This window comes from Mangifera indica, chromosome 7 (genome assembly GCF_011075055.1).
Source record: "Mangifera indica cultivar Alphonso chromosome 7, CATAS_Mindica_2.1, whole genome shotgun sequence".
Lineage (NCBI taxonomy): Eukaryota > Viridiplantae > Streptophyta > Magnoliopsida > Sapindales > Anacardiaceae > Mangifera > Mangifera indica.
The window spans coordinates 2,073,265-2,095,959 of NC_058143.1; the positions used below are offsets into that span (position 1 = coordinate 2,073,265).

A 22,695-nucleotide genomic window follows, 5' to 3' on the forward strand; every position below is an offset into this window, starting at 1 on the left:
CTTGTCCGTGCTTTTGCTGTCTGTTTCTCTCCCCTCCCATGCATAAAATTCAACGATTTAAATTCCATTTCTCCAAAATACCCTCTGAACCCGCTAAATCTACCCCAAAACTATAAGGTAGTACCGTAATTTTTCTGCAATAATAAGGGTATTTTAGTCACAAAAGATCAGAATCCTGCCTTTCCGTATTTTCGAGCGTTAGAAGTTCCCCTCTCCAACGGTCCAAGGACCCAACTTTCCCTCTGAAATTTCCTTTTCTTTTTCTTTTCCATTTTCTTTCCAATTTTCTCGCGAAACAAACTGGGAAAAACCTCGTAAACCCCTTGGGAGAGAGTATAGGAGGAGGAGCTGAGTATATACTGACGACGACGACGGTGAAGGAAATGATGGTAATGATTCAAACAGCGGTGGAGGTTTTGGTGCCGTCTTGGTGGGAGGTGAAGGTGACGGTCGCGGCTTCGCTGTTCATGATCTTCGCCTACTGGTTTTTCTCGAATAAAATGGACGATTTGGGCCTTGATCGAACGAGTGTGGAGATTGCTTCGACTCAGGCCATGGATGACGAGGAAAAGGTCAATTCATGTGATTTAGTTCGTTTCAATTGATAGAAATATGTCAATTCTGTGATTGGATGTGGATTTTGCTTAAAAGTTGTGACTTTGGTGACTTAGAAAACAAATCATGCTTGAGAAATTCATGTTAGACCCTTCTAGTTTTATGAAAAAGTTATAACCTCCCCTGAAAGCTGAAATTGTTTAAATTAAGTGTTATATTGGAAATCAAACTAAAAAATTAGTGTTGATGGTAATCATGATGTTAGAAATAATGTTTTAGTTCTTGTTAGAGATGGAAAATGGAGAAAAACAAATCAAAATTTGAAATTGGCGTGTTTGCTAAGTGGACCATTGAGTATTAGTTATCTTTTGTAATTCAACTAATCTTTGGGTTGATTTAGTGATACACGGCGTAATTGAGGAAAAATTTTCTTTTCTTGTACCCATTTGGTCATCTTCTTATTGATTGTTTCATTTTCATTTTATTTTATTTGGGGTGGATCACGGTGATTTGTTGTCATTTTGCTGTTGGGAATAATGGAAATTTGATATTTTTTTAATAGCTTTGGCCTTTGGTTGCTGGGAAATCATGGGAAACGGAAATTAACTGAATTTAAATACGGTCTACTTGACATGGCTGAGTTATTGATTTTTTCTTGTTGTGGAAAACGGAAACAGTAAGAATACTGTACCTAATACTTCATGGAAACAGAGTAATGAATACTTGTCATAATTAGTAAAATAACTGTGACGGCTCTTTCTTGAATGTTTTATAATTTTAAGACTAAGGTTTGAGCATTTCATACTATCTCCTGATTAGATGTGTTATTTTTCTTGGTTTGAAAGTCATGACTATGTTGCTGAAGCTCGTAATTTTTATGATGCCTTGACACAAGAAGATTGGAACATTAACTGTGTTGTAACACAATATTATGCATGCCACTTGCTTCATTAAATAATTTTCCACTTCTTTGACATGCAGTTCTGCACTTATTTTGTAGATAGCCCAAATGAATGGAGATTCTGAAACTGATTCTGCATATTTAATTAAGGTACTTTCTTTTCTTTTTTGTTATTGTTTTTTATCTTGCAGATGTGCTTAATGATCTTATAGGTTTGCTAGAGCACAGAGAGTTTGTGCAGTAAATGCTATTTCTAGCCTTGTTGTTATGGATTTTCCTTTTGGTCATGGTAAGATGTTGTGTGCCCTCTTTTTCAGTTGGAATTGTTGGCAGCTAAGAATCTTATCGGTGCGAACTTAAATGGCACATCAGATCCTTATGCTATGATCACTTGTGGTTCAGAAAAGCGGTTCAGGTGATTTGATCTGTTTTTCTTTTAATTTCTGAATGGTCGGTGTTTTATAATTGATCTGTTGAATATCTCTTCGGGACTGGATCTAAATGGATATTACTCAGGTTATCATTCTTAGATTGCACAAGCAGCAATGTGGTTACATTTGTCTTGATCATTTATATATCATTTCTACTAGGTACTCGTCCAACCATTATCAACTTCAATATTAAGGCACCATTTTACTTAGGATCACTGGCTTATGACTTTGTAACTGGACGTGTAGGCTATTTGAGAATACATTTTTGGGTTTGGGAGTTATGTTAACTGCTTAGAATTTGCTAGGTGGATTGTTGGGATATTACTTTCCCTCTTGAAGATATACCGTTAAGGTATATGATTTGGCTTTTACTTTTCATGGCTTTTCCATTAGATCGATTTAGTTTAGGGTTCACTTAGATCTTGTTCTATGGGGGCTGAACTGATAGAGCCTTGATTTCAGTAGGCTGGATGTACTAACCATCAAAATTTCTATATAATTTTGAATGATAAAGAGAAAATGTGCTTTGTAAATCTAAATTTAGAAAATAAATATATTTTTGAAGTTATAAACTGTTGAAGTACTTCTGCTGCGCTCTAGGTAAGGTCTTTTTTGTTTAAAAAAAAAATTTTGTTTCCTCTTTCTCATTCTCTCCCTTTCTCTCTCTCTTGTGCTAATGTTTTGGTTAAATTGATATTGTATGGTTGTGAATGTGCCTCTGCAATATAATTTTTCTTTTCTTGTTGGTGCAGTTCAATGGTCCCAGGTTCTAGAAATCCCATGTGGGGAGAGGAGTTCGATTTTTCTGTTGATGAGCTTCCTGTCCAGGTTTTTTTAGTAACTTACCACTGTTAATTTTTTTTCTTTTTTACTCTATCATTGATTTGCATGGAGTTTTCCGTTGCTAAATGGTGGAGTTCAATATCACAAGTTTAGTACAAATCTAAGCTGTTTATGTGCAAGAATACAGGCTGCTAATACAACTAAGCATTGGAAACTTATTCTTTGTTTTAGACATAGCTTGAGCTGAGGTGCTGATGAAGCCTTCTTCTATCTTATCTATTGTGGACAGTTGTATCTCCTTTATATATTGCCTAGATAGATCATGGTTTCACTATATGATTTTAACTCTCATATACTTCAATGTGGAATATATGTTAACCTTTTTTCTAAATCAGGCACTGTTACATTCACTTCAGATGTCTTTAAGATATTGAAAATGTTGGTGAATTGTTAGTCTCTGCCCAAAGAGGGTTTATTCTGTCCACCTCATTCATTGACTAGGTCATTGGACCTAACCAAAATCTTAAAATAATATATTTCAAACTATTTAAATTCATGACTAAGTTTATAATGCATCCATCAATATCTTTGCTCTCATGACATTTGTTGTTATGATTACATGTAATGTGCAGTGAGAGATACAGTGAATTTATGTGTAGGATAATGAGTCAATTAAGATATTTTTGGTGATGATTTGATTTTTTTAGTATAGTTTTTCTTATTGCACTGATATTAGTTTAACTGCCATAGCAGATTACTGTGACAATATATGACTGGGATATAATTTGGAAAAGTGCTATTCTTGGTTCAGTGACTGTCACAGTTGAAAATGATGGTCAAACTGGTGCCGTATGGTATGCGTTAGATAGCCCTTCTGGGCAGGTAATTATTTGTCCTAAATACTATTACTATTGTTATATTATTTTTTGTTATTTCCTAGCCTGTTTTATTCTTCTTCATTTATCCATATGTAAATTAAAGTCTTTTTCTGCTTGTCAGGTTTGTCTTCATATTAAAACAGTAAAGCTCTCTGGAAGTTCTTGCAGGTATTCTTTTTGTTCATATACCTACACATACACAAACATGACACATGCACACACACATCAATACACACCATTTAGGTCTCTTCACTAAAGCACTGCCCTTTCATTATGTTGAGCCTGAGTTCATTCATTTTCTTTTACCAAGAACATGCTATTGGAATTTGTACTGTGATGAATTCTCAAATTATAATTTCAGTTTATCTGTTGAGGTTGGTAATAAGCTTATAACTCTTCTCAAGAACATTTTTTCATGGTTGTTTACCTGTTAGTTTAGTGTTAGAAAGTTTACAAGAAGTGTTCAAATAATGGCTGAAAAGGATAAAGAATTTTTTTCGATGTTTTCTTGAATTCTAGACATGTATTAGGTCCTGTCTATTTTATGTCTTTGCCTTGCAGCACACCAGCAGGTATAACAAGTCCTATGTTACTTCTGTGGGTGAGATCAATTTAACATTTTCAAAAACAAGTTTATTATATCTTAGACCCTCTCAATAATGACAATTAAGAAGTATTTGAGAGAGAGAAGGTTCTATTAAGATCTTTTGTCATTAGCATTGAAGAGTGAAAGACTAATAGCCCGTGTTCTGTATATCTTCAACTTTTTAATTAACTATTACATGCTATGCATTTCATGTGTGTGCATGTGTTGATGCATTTGGATTGGCAAACTATGTAGCAAATTACTCACTTTGTTATGATTGTATAGATTTCTTCTGCCTCTTTTGAGTATGCTTTAGACAAAACTCAAGATTCAAGAAACTTTCATTTGATAATTATTTTCTAAAATCAGTTTTGGAGAATACAAAATCATTTTTCAATGTTTCCTGGAAACAGAAACATGTTTAATTGTTTTCATTTCATGTAGAAATAGTTCTCAATTTCTTGTTTTCTTAGTGCTATTTATTTTTCTTCAAATTAAATTAGTTAAAAGTTAATAATATTTAAAATTGTTTAGATGCTTGGGTTGTAGAGGTGTGAAACTTAGTTTGCTGTTTCATTTTTCATATTCATATTTTGTATACAGATTTGTGAAACAATATTGGATGGCAATTAAACAATTTCCTGGTTCCCTTTGATTTTGTGTATTCAGTACGGCTGAAATGTGTTTCTAGTTGTACCTTTTATTCTTTATTCATCTTTTTCTGCTAGATTCGTCTTAAATTCGCATTTATTATGGTTATCATCGCTTACATAACTTCTTATAACTAAGAATCAGTATGGTTTTGTGAAGTTATTTCTCTTTTAATGTTTACCTACTGTACTGCAAATTTGGTTAAACTTGTTGCTATCATTATTGTTGTTTTCAGTTTGTATGACTAATTTTTAACTGACAGGGTCATGAATGGGTATGCTGGTGCTAATCCTAGAAGAAGAGCTTCTTATGATAAACAAGGGCCAACAGTGGTTCATCAGAAGCCAGGGCCTCTGCAAACAATATTTAACCTCCTTCCAGATGAGGTGAGCAAAATTCATGTCCTGTCAGATTGTTGATATACCGAGCTTATAATTAGTAAATTTTGAATCATGGATAAGAATGAATTCTATATTTCTTGTAATTCTGCTTAGAGATCTGACAAATAAAATTTCTGTTTCAGGTTGTCGAACGTAAATACTCATGTGCACTCGAGAGGTCATTCTTGTATCATGGCCGTATGTACGTCTCTGCATGGCACATATGCTTCCATTCTAATGTGTTCTCAAAGCAAATAAAGGTTAGCAAGTCTTTCTCTTTCACCACCTTTTGCTAAGTTCTAAAAAGTTTATGTTTTATCAATTGATTGGATGCACCTATAATGTGCATGTTTAAGTTATTTTTCATGTTCTGTTTCTAACCATTTCTGAAGAAAAGCTTGGATTTGCTTTTCTTGCGGTCAAGTTAGAGCACATGTAAAAACATGATGCTTTGTTACATTTCCTGTGAATGCATGCCTTTTTGTGTATGTTTATTTTGGCTTCTAAGAAGCATCTTTGTCTTTGCAATGTGTTTAATCCCCAGAAATAAACTTTTGTGCATACATGATGCAATCCCATTATCTTTATTAGACAAATTTTTAATTATAATATTTCATTTATGTATTTATGTATGATTGACTTGACGATCATCCAATTTTGGGTGATTTGGTAAATGATGCTTTAGAAATAATGTGCTTTCGATGTTATCTTTACTTGGGTGTTAACAAGTCGCCAATTTGAACGTCTTGACATTTTTGTTTGGCTATGGGGAATCATTTTGCACTTATCCTGTGCACAGTTGATACAATGTGAGCTTTTTTGGTATTGGCATGTATATTACTAGGAAATATTGAACACCATTAGGCATCCTATTTATTTATGCAAGGTAAGCATGAATAAGAAGATTAAGGTCACTAGAGTTGAAAAGTTCTAGCATCGTGAGTGTCTTCAGAATTTAATATAATTTTTCTGATGTATTTTGCTTGTGTTAGATTTCATTTTCTGTGCTTTTATCATGTATGTAGTAGCATGTAATAGATCATAGGTGTTAAACCTTACAGACCTTGTTCTTGTCTTTATATGAATAACATCATGTTCATGCCACATGGTTGATTTGGATAATATTCATCCATGAAAAATCCTCCTCACTATTTTTTGAACACATGGCAGGTGATTATACCATTGGGAGATATTGATGAGGTAGTTCCCCCAATATATTTCTTTTGAAGATATCTCTTTCAGAAATTTTTCTTGTTTGATGCCTACTGTGATGAACACTATGAAGTACTTACATGGAGAGTTTTTGGTTTATGCAGATACGTAGGAGTCAGCATGCATTCATTAATCCTGCCATAACTATTATTCTTCGTATGGGTGCTGGTGGGCATGGTGTACCTCCTCTAGGGAGCCCTGATGGTTAGTAGTCATTTCATTGTCTAGGGGGCTGCATTGCTTAGATATCCATGGGATATTTACTGAGTATTCCTGGAAATATTGTATTTATTGTTCATAAAAATTTCAATCTTACTTCGTAGTAAAAGATGTGTACATGTTTGGGTCAGACATAATCATGCAATCACATGTTTGGATCAGTCATAATCATGCAATTCCATGGAGGAGCCCATGATATATTTTCAGTTTAAACTGAGTTGCTGTGGTCTTTTTATATAGACTTTCATCTTTCTTGTCATTTTCAGGTAGAGTCAGATATAAATTTGCATCATTTTGGAACAGGAATCATGCATTGAGAGCATTGCAACGGGCAGTAAAAAACTACCATGCAATGTTAGAAGTTGAGAAGAAGGTCCATTTCTTGTACTTTATAAATCATCAGTTCTCTAGCATCTCTTATTATTTACCTTTATAACGCTGTCTCATTATTATAACTTGAAATAAGGTGGTCATGATTTGATAACTGCGAAGGGATTTGAAACTCTATCTATAGTGAAAAATAACTAGTATTGGTCAGCATGGAAATTAGCAGTGTGCTGTTTGATTTAACAAAATTAGTCTGATATGGACTTCCTGTCCACATGTATGCTTTATTGGATTAAAATATCAAATTTCTAGTTGTGTATAAATAATTGGCTCAGTATTAAAGTCTCTGAAAAACTGTAAGGCACGGCTTCATCCATACATTTTGAAAGTCTTGGTGCTTTCTTTGTTGTTTAGCCATTAAAATTAGTAATTTTAATGGCTATGACTATAGTTCTTGAAATTGCTTCCAAGAAAAAATTGATTTAATCTGATACGAATTTGAGTTTGTTACTGTTGCATTGGTAGTTTTACACCTTGGAGTTGACATTTTTGTTGGTTTGCAGAAATCTTGGCTGCTTTGACAAAATCAACTATCATAAATTAATTTATTGTAATTAATTTTTATTTAATGAGAAACAAAGATGAATTTGCTGAACTTTTTCTTGGCTGCAATGACATATCAGCTATCATAATGAATAAGGACAAGTTCAAGCCATTCCAGAGATGGATGTGAATTTTTTTCTCTGAATTTTTTTTTTTTTTTAACCAAGAGAAATTATAATCCATCTTTCTTAGCACCTTATAGGAGAGGGCAGAGTCAGCACTGCGTGCACATAGTAGTTCTACCAGAGGTAGTAAGAGACAGTCTAAGGTACCTCAAGACAATGTGTTGAAACCTGAAAAGATTCAAGCATTTATTAAGGAGGAGGTTCTTCTTGGTATACATAATGTATGTATCATCTTCTTTTTTTTTTTTTTTTTTTTCAAATTTCATGAGATCAAACATTATGTTGCTACCATTATCTTATCATCAATCTATTTTGCAGAGTGTTTTCCCTTGCACAGCGGAACAGTTCTTTACTCTAATTTTGAGTGATGATTCTAGTTTTACAAAGGAGTATCGCTCAATGCGAAAAGATACTAATCTTAATGTAAGCCCATGTTCATCATAAATAAATGCTAATCCTAGAATGCTGCTATTATTTTTTTGTAATCTATTTTTTGGCTGATCTAGTTTACTTGCCCAGACCAACTGAGGAAAAGAAGAAATTAAAAAAAAAGTAGAGAATCTTAGGTTTGCATTCATGATTTTAGGAACATAATGGTAATTTGTAGTGATGATTGTGAACTTGAGAGTGGAAAGGATAAAAGTACCTTAATACACATGACCAATTGTTCATCTTGGCTTTAATATAATACTTTAGTTTACCACATCCCAAAGCTTAACTTGATGGGTAATTGCCTAACAATGATAAAATTGATATAGTAGGTAAAATATATTTAGTCACTGTCCTCTGAATTGTGCTATTTGTGGCCTGAAAAATGGAAAGGGTTTCAGGAGATTGGATATGCCACTTCTTTTTTTTTTTTTTTTCTTTTTTTCCCCTTTATAATAAGTCAAAAAATGTGAAATAATATTTTCCCTTAAATCTTTTCCATTCCTTTCTGTCCAAACAGCATCATTCAAACATAAGTTTTAGAGATTGATAAAACATTAGAAACTGAAGTTTTCTGCTGTACAGCCTTCCAGATTCTTTGGGGTCTACCCAGGTTATTTGTCTTGAGGGCTGTGAACTTATCTATCAATAAGGCTTGAAGTTCTAAATTATTAATTGTTGGCCGATATGGTCTGAAAAATGTTTATTTACTATTTTATGCTATTTCCAGATTGGACAGTGGCATGCGGCAGATGAATATGATGGCCAAGTAAGAGAGATAACATTTAGATGTCTCTGTAACAATCCCATGTGTCCCCCTGACACAGGCATCACAGAGTATCAGCATGCGGTTCTATCACCAGATAAGAAAACACTTGTGCGACCATGTCTCATTGGTCTTTTTTGTTAACCTCAAAAAAATAGTTGTTTTTGTTGTCCCTTAATTATTTTCTAATAAGGCTCAGAGTTTTCAATCTTTTTATTCCTGTCTTGTGAACATCTAGTACTGACTTGCTTATTAAAATCATAATTTTTTTAACTAAAAACATGATCCTAATTTTAGGTTTTTGAGACTGTACAACAGGCGCATGATGTTCCATTTGGATCTTACTTTGAGGTATGTTTTAGTCTACATACTTCTCAAACAATTCTCAGTCAACTTCAGTGTGAACATAGTGTAAACAATGTGGACATATTTGTTTGGTTTACTAGACATTTTACGCAAACTAGTTGTGATAGGCTTATCCGAGGTTCTAAGTCAAGTGCTGAGCATTGCCCCATTATTGCTGAAGCCAGAATATATTTCAGTTTCTCCATCTCATATTACTTCTTTAGTGTTACTATATGCCCCTGCAAAACATTGAAGCAAAAGAACTATAAACATTCTGCCAAACACCTTAGTGTGATCTATATGGAGTCCCTGTTTGCAGCAATAGAGATGGATGATATGTGAGAGATTTGTTGTGTCGATTTGTGGTGATGTGCTATTCCTGTATCAGAATACAACTTTGGTCTCTCACTTCGGACTCTGATCCAAATTCAGTGTTACACCTCATGCTGGAAGAATTTTAAGGGATCTATTTGGAACTACTTACGTTATGCTGTATATTACTTAATAGTGGTTTATTGGTTATTACTTTCTATCCACATCATTTGCTGTAGCACTTCCATTTTCTCTATATTTTTTATGACAACTTCACAAATCTTGTTATATTTCTTTGTTTTATATCTAATGTTATCTTAAATTTTAACTCAGCAGTGACTTCCCATTATTCTGCTGTAACAGGTTCACTGTCGGTGGCGTCTTGAGACCAATTCTGAAAGCACATGTACTATAGATATCAAAGTGGGTAAGTTTGAATCAACCTCCAGGCTTCATCTCCTCAATTTTATTTTTACTAAATGCTCTACACTCTTAGAACTTCTGAAAGACAGCTCAATAGCAATTATTTCAATAATCTAAAACACTCGTACATTCCCATTGATTGGTGTCAAAGTTGGGATGGGTAGACAGATATTGATTGGTTTATGTAGCTTGTGTAAGTTGAATATAGATCTGGATCATCTTTTGCTTTTTGGTTTTGGTGCCGTGGAAGATCTGTTCTTCAGCATTTTATTGTTTTGAGAATGTGGAGATTTCAATCACCGCTAATCCCTTGCTGTTTTATAATGAATCCTTGAAATATCGTTAAGTAATTTATATTATTGTTCTATTCGGGACATTAACTGATATTTGCTGTAACTACAGGCGCACATTTTAAGAAATGGTGTGTGATGCAATCCAAAATCAAGTCAGGTACTGTTAGTGAGGTTAGTATTTCCAGGATTCAATCTTTTTTCCTTCTTTCGAACCTTTATTTCACGACATAGATGAATTTTATTCTTCTGAAAAAGCAAAAGAGATCAAATATTCATCTTAATATTTATGGTAAACTTGTAGAACGAGAAAGAGTTGGGAGCGATGTTAGATCTGGCTCGATCTTATGTCAAGTCGCGTACTTCTGATAGTGAGACAAACAAGCTGTTGCCATCACCATCGTCATCACTATCGCCACCACCCTCATCCACTGTCACACAAGATTTATAACTAATGTTGTCTGCATATATTTTTTGGTTCAGTGCTGTTGTAGTGTTCTCTTGCAGCCGGCCTCAATTTGCTCTCTGCATAGAAACAGTGTGCTGCTGTAATTTGTTCTAATGTTATAGCAATTTCTTTTTCTACATCTCATTCTCCTGCTTTCACTGGTTTCACTCCTATTCAAATCTAGATAACTTTGTGAAGTTGTTGGCATCTGGTTCTCAAACCAAAATTACACTCAAGTGTTTCAGAAACTCGTATGGCTTCTCATGCCGGAAATAGGTCCTGTTCGGATATTTGGCTTAAGGGAGAACCTCTCATGCAACAGATGCACAGTACAACTAATTAACTGATAGGTAAATGCCCGATACATCTGCTGATTTGGCATCCAATTATTGGTTGTTCATATATGCATTGGATGCGAATTTTTTTTTTTTTCTTGTTTGGAGGTAGTAATCCTGCAAAGCAAATTGCAGATGAGCAATATTATGTTTATCCATCATTTAAGTATACAAAACTAGGTGCACATAGTCTTATTGATTGCAGATATACCCTATGTATGAAGTAAAAGAAAGCAGCCGCTATAAAAATTTTTGTATCATGAAACTGAAGCAATGTTCTTCTAGACTCTGGTTAACTTATAAAATGTGACTGTCAACAAAAAAAATAGCTTTATGTTCACTTAGACTGGCATGGTTAACCCGATTGAATCGTAGTTCAAAGCATTATTAGACTGTTCACCTAGACCAATGATCATTGGCTTCTGATAGAATCGGTTCAAATGACTAATATCAGCATGATCTTGAATTGGCACAATTTATCCAGATGAATTGCAGTTAAAAGCATTATTTGACTGTTCATCCAAATCGAACTGGCCATCAGCTCTGATTGAATTGATTCAATCGACTCATTTGTTCTGGTTTTCACATCATCTTTTTTAATATATAAATGCACAACTACTTATTGAAATGATGAAGTCCCATGTTATGGTCTTTTGAAAGTTTATAAGGGATTTGTTATTTATAAATGACCATTTATAAGAGATAGCATAATGTATAGTAGTGTAATGGCCTAAGAGTAGGGCTGGATTCGAGCCGAGTCGAGCTCGGCTCGCTTTATTTAGGGGCGGCTCGAGTTCGGCTCATTTTTGGCTCGGCTCGGCTCATTTTTCATACACAAAACGACATCGTTTTGTGTATATATATATGGATCAAAACGACGTCATTTTGTATAAAAAAATTTTAAAAAAATCTGCCCTGCTAAGTCGAGCCAGCTCGAGCTGGCTCGGCTCGAATCCAACCCTACCTAAGATTATATTCGAATTGAGTTGAGTTTGAATATAGATTAATTTATATTCAGTTTGAATCTATTATATTAAATTTAAACCATTTTTGAGTTGATTAGAGTTTATCAGATATGTTGTCAAAAAATTATTGATGAGATAAATATGATCATCAGTAAACTAAATAAACTAGAATATCGAGCTTGAGTCATACCACCAAATTAAAACTTAACACCAATTCAAATTGAGCAAACCCAGCTCAAGTTCTCCGTAAATGGCCTGTCAAAAGCTTTTACAATATTTACATCAATTTCTAATATTTATATGACGGTATTTTGTATTACGGGAATGCATATTATTGAACATGATACTTTATATTTAGCGATTTCTCTAGAGGAAGAAATATCGAGATTTCAAATTTTGAAATAATTAAAATATGTAAAATTTTAAAATTAAAAAAATATAATAAAATTTTAATTTTTTATTAAATAATAATTTTACCTTTGTTTATATTTAAGATTTAATAAAATTTAAATCTTAGATAGATAGTTAAATTCAAAAGAATTGGGAGATAAAGATTTTAGAATTTTGCTACTCCCTAAGTGGGAAGAAGTCTTTAGGCCATGAAATAATTATGAAACCGCCAATCGTACGCACAATAGGGGTCAAAATTTAATTTTTTTAACATTTTGGCCTCCAAGAACTTTTCCTGACTTGGAGACGATGTCGTTTTTCTCGTCAATCTTGACTCCATGTCTGCTCTGCTCTGATCTTAATTTAACTCAAGAGACGAGACGACAGCAGAGACACGGAGGAAGACACAACTTCGGAGACAGACATAGAGATGGGTTTGTTCAATATTTGCAGAATAATTGCGTTTGTTGTTTCAATTTCTGCAATTTTAGTTACAGCTAAAGAGCAATTGAGTGTGAGACAATGTGAGGATCTAGGGTTCACAGGCCTTGCTCTTTGCTCTGATTGCAACACTTTTGCTGAGTATGTCAAGAACCAAGGTAACCCTATTCACCATTTTCCTCTCAAGTTGTGTTTTTTTAATTCTTTTTTCAGGGTTTTATGTGATAGTTTTTTCTGTAATTTTAGATCATTTTTAGGGGATTTTGTGTTATTGGGTTTGGTTTTATGCAACCGATAGAACCCAGATGAGGTTCTAGTTTTGGATTTGAGAAAATTCTGATTTTGGCATATGTAATTATGTTTGTATATTATTAATCAATTAATTGCCAAGCTATTGATTTTGTGTTATGTTGTGTACTTAATTCAGTTTTTGTACAATTAAATATTGTCGGTTAATTGGTTCTTATTGTAAATTCTATTGTTTTACTGTTATTTTTGGGCGACTTTATGGGGTTTCTGTGTTTTGGAACTTGAGTTTTAAGCTTTGGTTGTTTGCAACTGACAGAAGCCAGATAGGCTTTTAGTTTAAGGTTTAAGAATCTATTAGTTTCGGGCTTTTGTTTTGCAAATTGCCTGTTTAGAACTGAAATAAGTGAATTATGTTAAGAATGATGAGTTCTAGTGTTGGATTGAAATGAAATTTAGTAGTATTTTTTGTTTGGAGCATCAATCATTTGAAGTAATGAATAATAATCTTCTAATGTGTTTCTTTTTTTGATAACTCAAAACTCAAGTTTGTTCATCATGTAAATTTAGATTAAAAAATCTATGAACATGGCTTGCTCACAAGGTTCTGGACTTGCTAAGGTCTAATTTTTGGTTGCAGAGTTGGTATCTGACTGCTTGAAATGTTGCACAGAAGACTCTGATGATTCCATGAGCAAGGTATGGATCATTTGAAGAGTGGTAAATTTCTTGCAGCTGAATATTATTGTTTGAATTCTTCATCGATCTATAGTACATTTATGTGTTGTTGACTGAAGTTTTAACAATAAATGCTATTTTAAATCCTTCCATGATTTGGGACCTCAATTTCCCTACTATATTCTATATCAATTCTTGTGAAGTGCTCAAGTTTCTTTACAAGATCACAAATTTTCCTATTCATCTTCTTTTCTTTTCCTTTAATCAGGGGAAAGAAATATGGCCTTCTGATTATCAACAGCTTATACCAATTACTATACTGGAAACAGTCACTTTTTTCCTTTCATTCTATACTACATGTAAATAAAAAAAAATTTTGATGGAAGGAACTGCAAAGAACATAACTTATTTTTCCTAAACTGAGTTGTGTGATTATGTTGATTGCTGCAACGAAAAGAAATGATGTATCATCATCTTTTGAAACTGCAGGTTACCTATTCTGGAGCGATACTGGAGGTTTGCATGAGGAAATTGGTCTTCTATCCAGAAATTGTTGGCTTTATTGAAGAAGAGAAGGATAAGTTTCCTACAGTTAAAGTTCAATATGTTTTCAACTCTCCACCAAAGTTGATTATGCTGGATGATGAGGGTCAACAGAAGGAAACCATAAGGTGAGCTTCCTTTTACCAATATAACTACTGATATTTTTCTGCTGAAGTAATGTATTGTCATTGGACCGGGGTTCAAAAAGGTCAAACCAGTTGGTTTTCATAACCATGCTATCGACCTCAATCTGTTATGAGTTGCTAAAAATTTTAAGTTGGTACTGGTGTTTTTGATTATCATATCCTGTCACCAGAAACAAATGAAACACTTGCATTCTTACTGAAGGCACAGATAATTATACTATACCTAAGGTCAACTAGAGCCGAGATCTTCTTTCAACTTTAGAACTCACCTCTATCCTGCATAAACAGCTCCAAAGTAGTATCCTTCAGGTTAAGATCTTTTAATCAGATGGTGTCTCAGAAAAGACATAAACCATCTTTCTCCTTTATAAATATGAAGCATGTGGGTGTGTGTTAGGACCTGGGGTTTCTTTGAGACACATTTCCTAATTTTAAAGGGTAGGGTAAATATATATAATAGGAGCTAGGATTGTATAAAGAGGGGAGGAGAGGAGGAGAAATTAGGGTTTAGGCAGCCTTTGAGCTGAAATGAGGTTTCTAGTGCCTCAAATGGTTGGAATTGGGAAGCCCTGGCTCCTCAAATTGCCGGTTTAGTCACTGTAAATCCCCAAAATAAAGGAAAATAGCTTTTGTGCTCTTCATTTGATTGTGTTTTTAGTTGTTTTGGTTGAATATTGACTAGGATCCTATTAGGATGATACAAGGTTTTTTAACCAAACATTGAATAGCTTGCCTATAGATCTAACTTCCAATTGTCTTTGCTGCCTTTCTTTCCCTTGATTATTTTGCAGAATCGACAACTGGAAACGTGAGCATATGCTGCAGTTCGTACAAGAAAAGGTTAGGCCAACTTCAGCAAAATATTAGAGCATTTTATGAGTGTTCTTCACTGCCATTGCCTCGGCTTCTTAATTTATCATGGTCAAGTGGCTTACCTTTTTTCGGGAAAGTTCAGTTTAAATTTGCTGAAATATACAGCTAGAATGGACATAACCAATTACCATTTCATCTTAGTTTGAATATTGAGCCCAAGTGACATGAACTTCTATAAGACAATTTTTAATGCCCTTTCTGAACACCTCTTAAGGGCACTTATTTGGTTATAGATTGCATTGTACATCTCTAATTTAACTTAAATTTTGTTCAAGCTTTGGGAGCATTTCTTAATGAAATAGTTTAGGTCGGATTTAATACGAGTCAAGTTCAGATCGAATAAGTTAAGTTGAATCAAAGATTAGTTCGAATCAATCCAAACATTTGAGTTTGAGTCAGTTTCGATCAAATAAAAAATTAAATTATTTTTTAATCGAGTTTGAATCTTAGTTTCTTGATCTCGAGTCGATCTCGAGTTGATTTTTTTGAATTTAGTCAATCTCGAATTAAATTTTCTTCTGGTTTGAATAGAATTCAACCCTAATACTATCATTTTTTTCTCATAGATGACACAGGAAAAACAGTGTGTGTCCCACATCTGTTACATGGAAAAGTCTTTGTTTACCTTATTTTCAATTGTTTGCGTAGCTTGTGAACTTCTTTTTGGATGACTTGGCCTACTTGCTGATTAAATGTCTAGTTGTATGTCTTGCACCCACTCTTTTATTTTGGCAAAATTTAGAGTTAAAAAAAAAAAAAAACTAATAAAAAGTAGCAGTATATAATTAAATGATATAATTGTTTAATTTTTCTAATATTTTAAAATCACATAATCACTTAATGATATAATAGGTTGGATAGATGAACAACCGACAATTCATGTACAAACAATTAAGAACCCATATAAACAAATTAATATGACATTTAAGATTGAATTTAAATCAAACTAATTCAATGTTTAGCTCGAAATGAGCCAAATTTAAGTTAAGGATATCCCAATTCAAGTCAAAATAGTTCGAATCCAACAAATTTGTTTTCTCTTATTTTATCTTCGACAACTTTTTTTGACTTTGGCAAATTTTTCATCTCTAACAACTTTTTCTTATTTCCTGATGATTTTTATCAACTTCATCATTAACTCGAGTAAACTTGAACCTGCGCTAGATTTGATGATTCAAATTAAACTCACGTTAATCTCTGTTTAAACTCAATTTGAATTTATCCTTAGTGTTATCATATAATCTCTTAATATTATCATATGATCAAATGGTTTCGATTATTTTATATTATTTGAGAAAATGAAGAATTTTTTTATTAGATAATGGTTGTAGAGATTGATGTAATCAACTCAGAGAATTTATTGGTACTGTAGTTCAGTCAAAAGAAAACAAGGAATGGTTCTCAAGTTTGATATTGTCATACTAATGTGAAAAATATGACTGTCACCCAGATTTTGACATGCTCATTCTGATATTGCTGTCTAAAACCAAGACCTTATGTGTTTCACACCTTATGTTTGAAGTAGGGGTTTAGTAATGGTTGTTAAGTGGGATACAGTCCGAACCAAACCCCAATACTCCTTTATTTATGTTCGATTTGAATAAAAAATGATTCTATTTGGATTTGATTCGACTTTATCGAGCTAGCTCAATCCTTGAGTTCGAGATTTGAAACTTAGCTCAAGTTCATAACTCGAACTAATGACTTCGATTCGTAACTCATCGACAAAACGACACTTTTTTTTTTTAATAATGGACAAAATAACATCATTTTGACTATTATTGAAATCAAGCTACAAACCAAATCAGACCATCATCTAGCTCGTTAGCCAGATCGAACCGAAAATCTAATTCGAGTTTAGCTCGATTTGAAAAACAAACAGACTCTCTTAGTTTAACTTAACTCAAATTTAACATAAACGAATTTAAAACAAAACGAATCAAACTAAACTAACTTTCGAGACTGAATCAATTCAATTCAAATCTAACTTTATTGGTAGTAAGATGCTAAAGTCCAAATTATTGTACTCAACAATTTCCAATCACCAGTAACAGTACCAACCGGTACCATATGAATAACCAATTTGGGTAAGACAACTTCAATTTGAAAAAGCACAAAGAAACAAAATGGAACCATGAAACTCTCACCCATATTTTTATCATTTCAATACAAGAATCATTGTACAGCTCAAGTTCATACATATACATTTCCCTTGATAAGAACAGAGAAAATAACATACCAGAATGCCATAATCCCACCACCAATTAAAACTATAATGGTGCACAATTGTGATAGCAATTAGATAGTGTAGACATTCAATAACTAAAACTATTTCACATACCAGAAATCCCATTTTTCGAGCACTCCCATGCCCCAATTCCGGTTCCAGCTGCCTGAAAAAAGTTTGATATGCATTAAGAGAGGAGCTGGTTACACTTACCCACCACACACCGCAAAACCTTTGGTTGGATGTGTGATGGATTGGCAATCAATGAAATTGTGTAATCGCCTTCTCGAATTTTGGTGACGTTGTCTTAATGGGTGCCCAAATATCTGCGCCATTGCTTCGAGCAACTCCAGCAGTACAAGAAATGGGGACGAGACATAAACCCCGATTCCGTAAGCTGCAGTTATCGAATTCCTGCAAAAGTAATCATCACTGTGGTGTTGCAAAAGCGAATGAACTTGTGCAATTTTGGAGGAAAACAATAGAATTCGGTGATTTGAACTCCATGGGCTCACCAAAAGGCATCATGAATGTTCAGAACATCAAGTTTTCTAAGAAAAAGAAGTTGAAAGTCCGGATCGTGCTTACCTGAACCTTAGCCATTGGTGCACTTTGGAGATAAGGAGCACTCAACACCTGAAAACATCCAAACAAGGCAAAATAATTGAGATCATAGTCAATTTTGTATCCAAAACACTCAAGAGCAGAAGCTTACAGTCTCAGAAAGTATCATAAATATGATATGCACATCTTGTCCAAACCCACTCACTTTATGAACAGTCTTGGTGGATGTAACCATGATTATACCCGACTACTTATCTTGTTCTTTGTTTTGTAAGTTTATATGCGTCCTGTTTCTTTTTTCATCATTTTTTTCTTTTTTCCATTCAATAATCCTAAAACAGAAATGACCAAACCTTCTGGTTCATATATTGAAGAAGCATCATTTTAAGGACATAGTATGATTCATGTAGCACGACTGGCCAAGTTGATACAACCATAACGCCACAAGAGAACCTTGTATATCAACGATTCCCGTCACTAGGTAGGATAAAAAGTAAATCTAAATATAGAAAGAAAAGGACGACAAACCTTTACTTGTTCATGTAGAAATTGGATGTATTCCATAGCCTCCAAAAGGACCGATGCTGTATCTGTCTGCATTGAATAATTTCAAACAACTAAAATAAATTTCTAAAATGACAGAAAACCAAGATTGGAAGCTGTTACAGATATAGCATGAGACGAATAACTTATATAAGCTGAAATTTGAAAGATCCACATCCACACTTGCCTTGCCATACGGTGAAACAAGCTGTTGTAGAGCCATGATTCGTTCACCGAGCTTCTCTTTCCTCTCCTGCAACCAAGAAATAATGAGAGAATGGTAAGAGTGATATAAATTTCACATGGTAAAGGGCTGATAACACATTTAAGATTTAACCCCAATGTTTTAATTACTGGACCAGGTCTAGACTCGGTCAAAGGCCTAGTAGGTGTTTTTCTGGTCCAACTAGTTGGACCAATCATCAAGCCAAGTAAACAACATTCTATGAATGAATAAAGATCTGTAATATTTCACAAATGAAATTAATGGCAAAATGTTCTGCCCTTGCGTTTCCAAACAGCTGGGACTTAGGTTTGAGTCTTATCTTTGCAAAATGCATGTTAATATCAACATGACCATGACTTGGGTGAAAAATTGGGGTTAAGCTGCAAACTGATGAGTTTTATCCAGTTGAACAGCGGTTCAAAGCAGTCTAATGGTGACCGCTCATCTGGACCAAACTGGCTTACAGGTCCTGGTCAAACCAGAGGATTATGTTTTTCAAGCACCTTACTTGTTTTTGCATTAGCAGCAAAATGAGCAGACACTCTTATACAGACATGGATGGAAAAAGGCATGATTCCAAAAGGCTAATCTGTTCAGAGTATAACTCTAGATACAGCACAATGCTTTGAAAAGGACGCAATTAATCCCAATTATCGAAAGGAAGAAAATCATAAAGCATATAGACTTTAAAAAAAGTAAAAGGTTGGAGAAGAAACCTTGGTGGAAATAGATAGATCGGCTTTATGTCGTTTTGCAGGGAGGTTGGTGAGACTGCCCTGGTCAACAGAGCAAGGACTTCGTTTATTTTCCATCATCTTTGCCACTTTTATCCCTTCTTCTCCCTGATTTAGAATAGCAAAATAAACGACCACACATAATAAAAGATAAGAACAAGCAAAGTCAATAGCATTTCACAACCCCAACAAGAAAAAAACAACATAGTATGCCAAACAATTGAAAATACATATTACCCGACGACAATAATTTTTTCTTGAAAGTCAAGAAAACGAAAGCAAAAGTTACGAGAGAAACATATGAACCAATGTAATCAATACACAAACTCATCATTGAGCTTTCAGCAGTATAAAGGATCCCTCATACTTACAAAAAGCTCAAGTTCAAACTCTCACAATTGACTAGGCCTTCAGTGAAATAGATGCTCTTTTGCCAAACCAAGCGACAAGAAAAAACAAGCAACCTAACATATGCCTTATGACCAGGAAATCATCTATATCTGATTATTCATAAATCAATGATCAAACTTTTACAAGTATATTGCACATCAAGAAAATTAGGCCGATCAGAGTTTTTCATAAGAAAAAGAGAAGGCATGATTGATCAGTTCATTATACTGAACAAGGAAAAAGCTGAAAAATACATTGGCTTAAGTCTACTATACTAGTTTTCATGAGCATATAACTAAACAGAAGTCCACGAAAGTTCTGCACGTGTTCAAGTTGCACCGGTTCATCCCTTACCTCCTACTCAAGTAAGGTAGGTCACAAACAAGACTCCTGACCCCACTGATCACGGGGTTGAATCCTCTGCCTAGATTCGAATAGCAGAATACACTCATGTCTAATAACAACAAAGATAATCAAAATTATTTGTTGATTACCCAATGAGATCAATTTGATTAAAAAATCATCTAGATAATACACATTGCCATTCTCCTTCATCTGGCTCAAGATAACCAAATATTTTATACACCAAAACAGACAAAAACTCAAAAAAAATATTGCAAAACTGGTCATCTCCACATAAACAATACAAACATGCACTGTTTTGGTCAGAAGTGAACCCCCATCAAACACTAGACAAAGGATAATAAAGAAATGGTGAACTGATTGTAGGCTCACAAATTGATACCAACACATTTGCAGGAATCAATGAAAATCACAATCACCAGCTATTATTAAAAGCTAACAATGAATTAGATCGTAATATGAGCCCACACTTCCAGATGTAAAATCCAAATCTCATATCTTGCATTTGGCACTCACGCAGGCTAGCTCTCCCTACTAGCCTCTTGTGAACACTGCAATACTGACATCACTACGCATGTGTGATGGTGGTCTGATATCAAATAATAAGAATTTTGGGAGAACCACACTCAAAAGCTATGAGTTGGAGAACCCAAAGGCCTATAAACTCACACCAAAAACTGACATTTTCCGATATGAGATCCAAATCTCATAACTTGCAATTGAGATTCTAGCATATTGGTTGAAATCCCAAACAATCTAGACCTTACAACAAGTTTAAAATACCTAATAAAGATCCCCCAATTTGACAATCAACTAAAGCACAAACACCACATACATAAAATGGACTTAGGATAACAATTGTGTCTCTTGTGAGTGAGAAGGGGAACAACCCCACATTAAAAATATGATTTAGTGGACCCATAAGTAAAAAACTAATGCTTTACATGCATGAATGATCCATTAAAGAATCTGATTTGCGTATATGATTTTCTCATCCTCCATTATTTTATCCCAAAGAATATCATCTTAATCTACTTTATTACTAATCAAAGAAATATATTATGTACTAAATAATAATATTTACTGATCATCATGTTTTTACATTGAGAATGATATTAAGGTAACGTTGCATGTTAACAAAATTTCATTGGGTTCATCAAGACCATTGATTCCAGCGAGGTTACTGGATGATGCCCCCAGAAACAAAACTTTTTCCTTGTAGAAACACAATTAGGTGAGTATGTACAAAGCGAAGGCATAGGAAGACAAGAATCAAAGAGAAAAACAAGCAGAAATTAAACAGAATTTCAAGAATTAAAGGGGGGAATTGAAGTATAGTTTTTTTAACAGAGGAACAAGAATAGAAAAAGCAAGCTTTGAAACTCACCAAGTGAATGAAATTTGCATTGCCAAAAGGACTCACAAGAAAATCTTAACTCTATAAAGCAAAAACCTTCCAACCCACCTCAAGTTTTCAGTCAAACTCCACAAAAATGCTATGTGAAAGCCAAAAGGAAAGGCTTTTGAGTGAAGTTTTGTCAACAAAATAACAAACCAAAAGTCAGTTTTTGAGAACAAAACTGTTTCCAAAAACTGTTTTTTTTTTTTTTTTTCAATCAAAAAATGAAACTTTCTGCTAAAATTGTCAGTCTTTGAATATCTAGTTGACAACTTTACACAATAATTGATTAAACCCTTGAATGAAAAGAAAATAAAATAAAAGAGTTCACTTGAGCCACAGTATGGATTTGAGTATTAAAACTTAAAAGGGCCAACAAAAGAATTCTGAAGTGGGTTAAAGAAGGTGGTGAAGCTTTGAGCAAAGAGGAAAGAAAAGACAGAAGAAGAAAATGATAGTGTGAAAGTGTTGGGGAAGAAGAGGAAGAATGGACTAGGATTTGAAAGTGTTTTTATAAGGTTTTGAAGAGAATAAAATATTTTATGAAAACAAAGTTTGTAAACAAATTATGTTATTGTTTTCCCATTTGACAGCTAATATCCAACCCTTCCAAAAAAAATAATAATAAAAGGGAAAGTGGCAGGAAATGAGATGCCTAAGATTGTCTTTTACTTCAAGAACAATAATATTATCTATATATATATTTTTTTTGCATATAATATATATATAGATATATTATTATTTAATTAGATATTATTTTATTTTAAATTTAAAATCCTCTAATCATATAATAACACATTATCTATATATTCAAATTATGTATTAAAAGTATGTATCTATAGTTTTATTGTTTATGAAAATAAAAAATTTGTGATAAAAATTATCATAAAAATAGATTATCTGAAAAATTAATAGATATAAATTTATCATTATATTTAATTATATTTGATAAAATTAGTGTATATAAA

General features: G+C 33.6%; 3 protein-coding genes across 8 annotated transcripts; 2 read left to right on the top strand and 1 right to left on the bottom strand.

The window, feature by feature from the left end:
• Positions 1–10,803, top strand: LOC123220944 (BAG-associated GRAM protein 1-like). Of its 5 annotated transcripts, none has more exons than XM_044643565.1 (18): positions 2–572; positions 1,556–1,606; positions 1,774–1,871; positions 2,640–2,715; positions 3,421–3,552; positions 3,670–3,716; positions 5,048–5,171; positions 5,309–5,425; positions 6,336–6,365; positions 6,482–6,581; positions 6,863–6,969; positions 7,729–7,872; positions 7,970–8,074; positions 8,811–8,957; positions 9,144–9,197; positions 9,867–9,930; positions 10,329–10,390; positions 10,521–10,803. In XM_044643565.1, the coding sequence occupies exons 1-18, from the start codon at positions 384–386 to the stop codon at positions 10,665–10,667; spliced, it is 1,794 nt and encodes a 597-aa protein (XP_044499500.1). In that variant the 5' UTR covers positions 2–383; the 3' UTR covers positions 10,668–10,803. The 5 variants fall into 5 exon arrangements, with proteins under 5 accessions (XP_044499503.1, XP_044499500.1, XP_044499502.1 ...); XM_044643569.1 differs by having other exon boundaries at positions 3–572; positions 1,537–1,606; XM_044643566.1 differs by having other exon boundaries at positions 3–572; positions 3,424–3,552.
• A 1,856-nt stretch (positions 10,804–12,659) lies between these two features.
• On the top strand, positions 12,660–15,555 carry LOC123220946 (selenoprotein F-like). Its single transcript, XM_044643570.1, has 4 exons — positions 12,660–12,953; positions 13,682–13,740; positions 14,209–14,390; positions 15,200–15,555. Exons 1-4 carry the CDS (start codon positions 12,785–12,787, stop codon positions 15,273–15,275), a joined length of 486 nt encoding a protein of 161 aa, XP_044499505.1. The 5' UTR covers positions 12,660–12,784; the 3' UTR covers positions 15,276–15,555.
• A 1,853-nt stretch (positions 15,556–17,408) lies between these two features.
• LOC123219911 (transcription factor bHLH153-like) lies at positions 17,409–22,266 on the bottom strand. Of its 2 annotated transcripts, XM_044641878.1 has the most exons (7): positions 21,716–22,266; positions 20,320–20,419; positions 19,558–19,683; positions 18,803–18,868; positions 18,601–18,666; positions 18,097–18,144; positions 17,409–17,922 (listed from the first exon to the last, which is right to left on the bottom strand). In XM_044641878.1, exons 3-7 carry the CDS (start codon positions 19,654–19,656, stop codon positions 17,770–17,772), a joined length of 432 nt encoding a protein of 143 aa, XP_044497813.1. In that variant the 5' UTR covers positions 19,657–19,683; positions 20,320–20,419; positions 21,716–22,266; the 3' UTR covers positions 17,409–17,769. The 2 variants fall into 2 exon arrangements, with proteins under 2 accessions (XP_044497813.1, XP_044497812.1); XM_044641877.1 differs by lacking the exon at positions 20,320–20,419 and having other exon boundaries at positions 21,716–22,265.
• Positions 22,267–22,695: the final 429 nt, after the last annotated feature.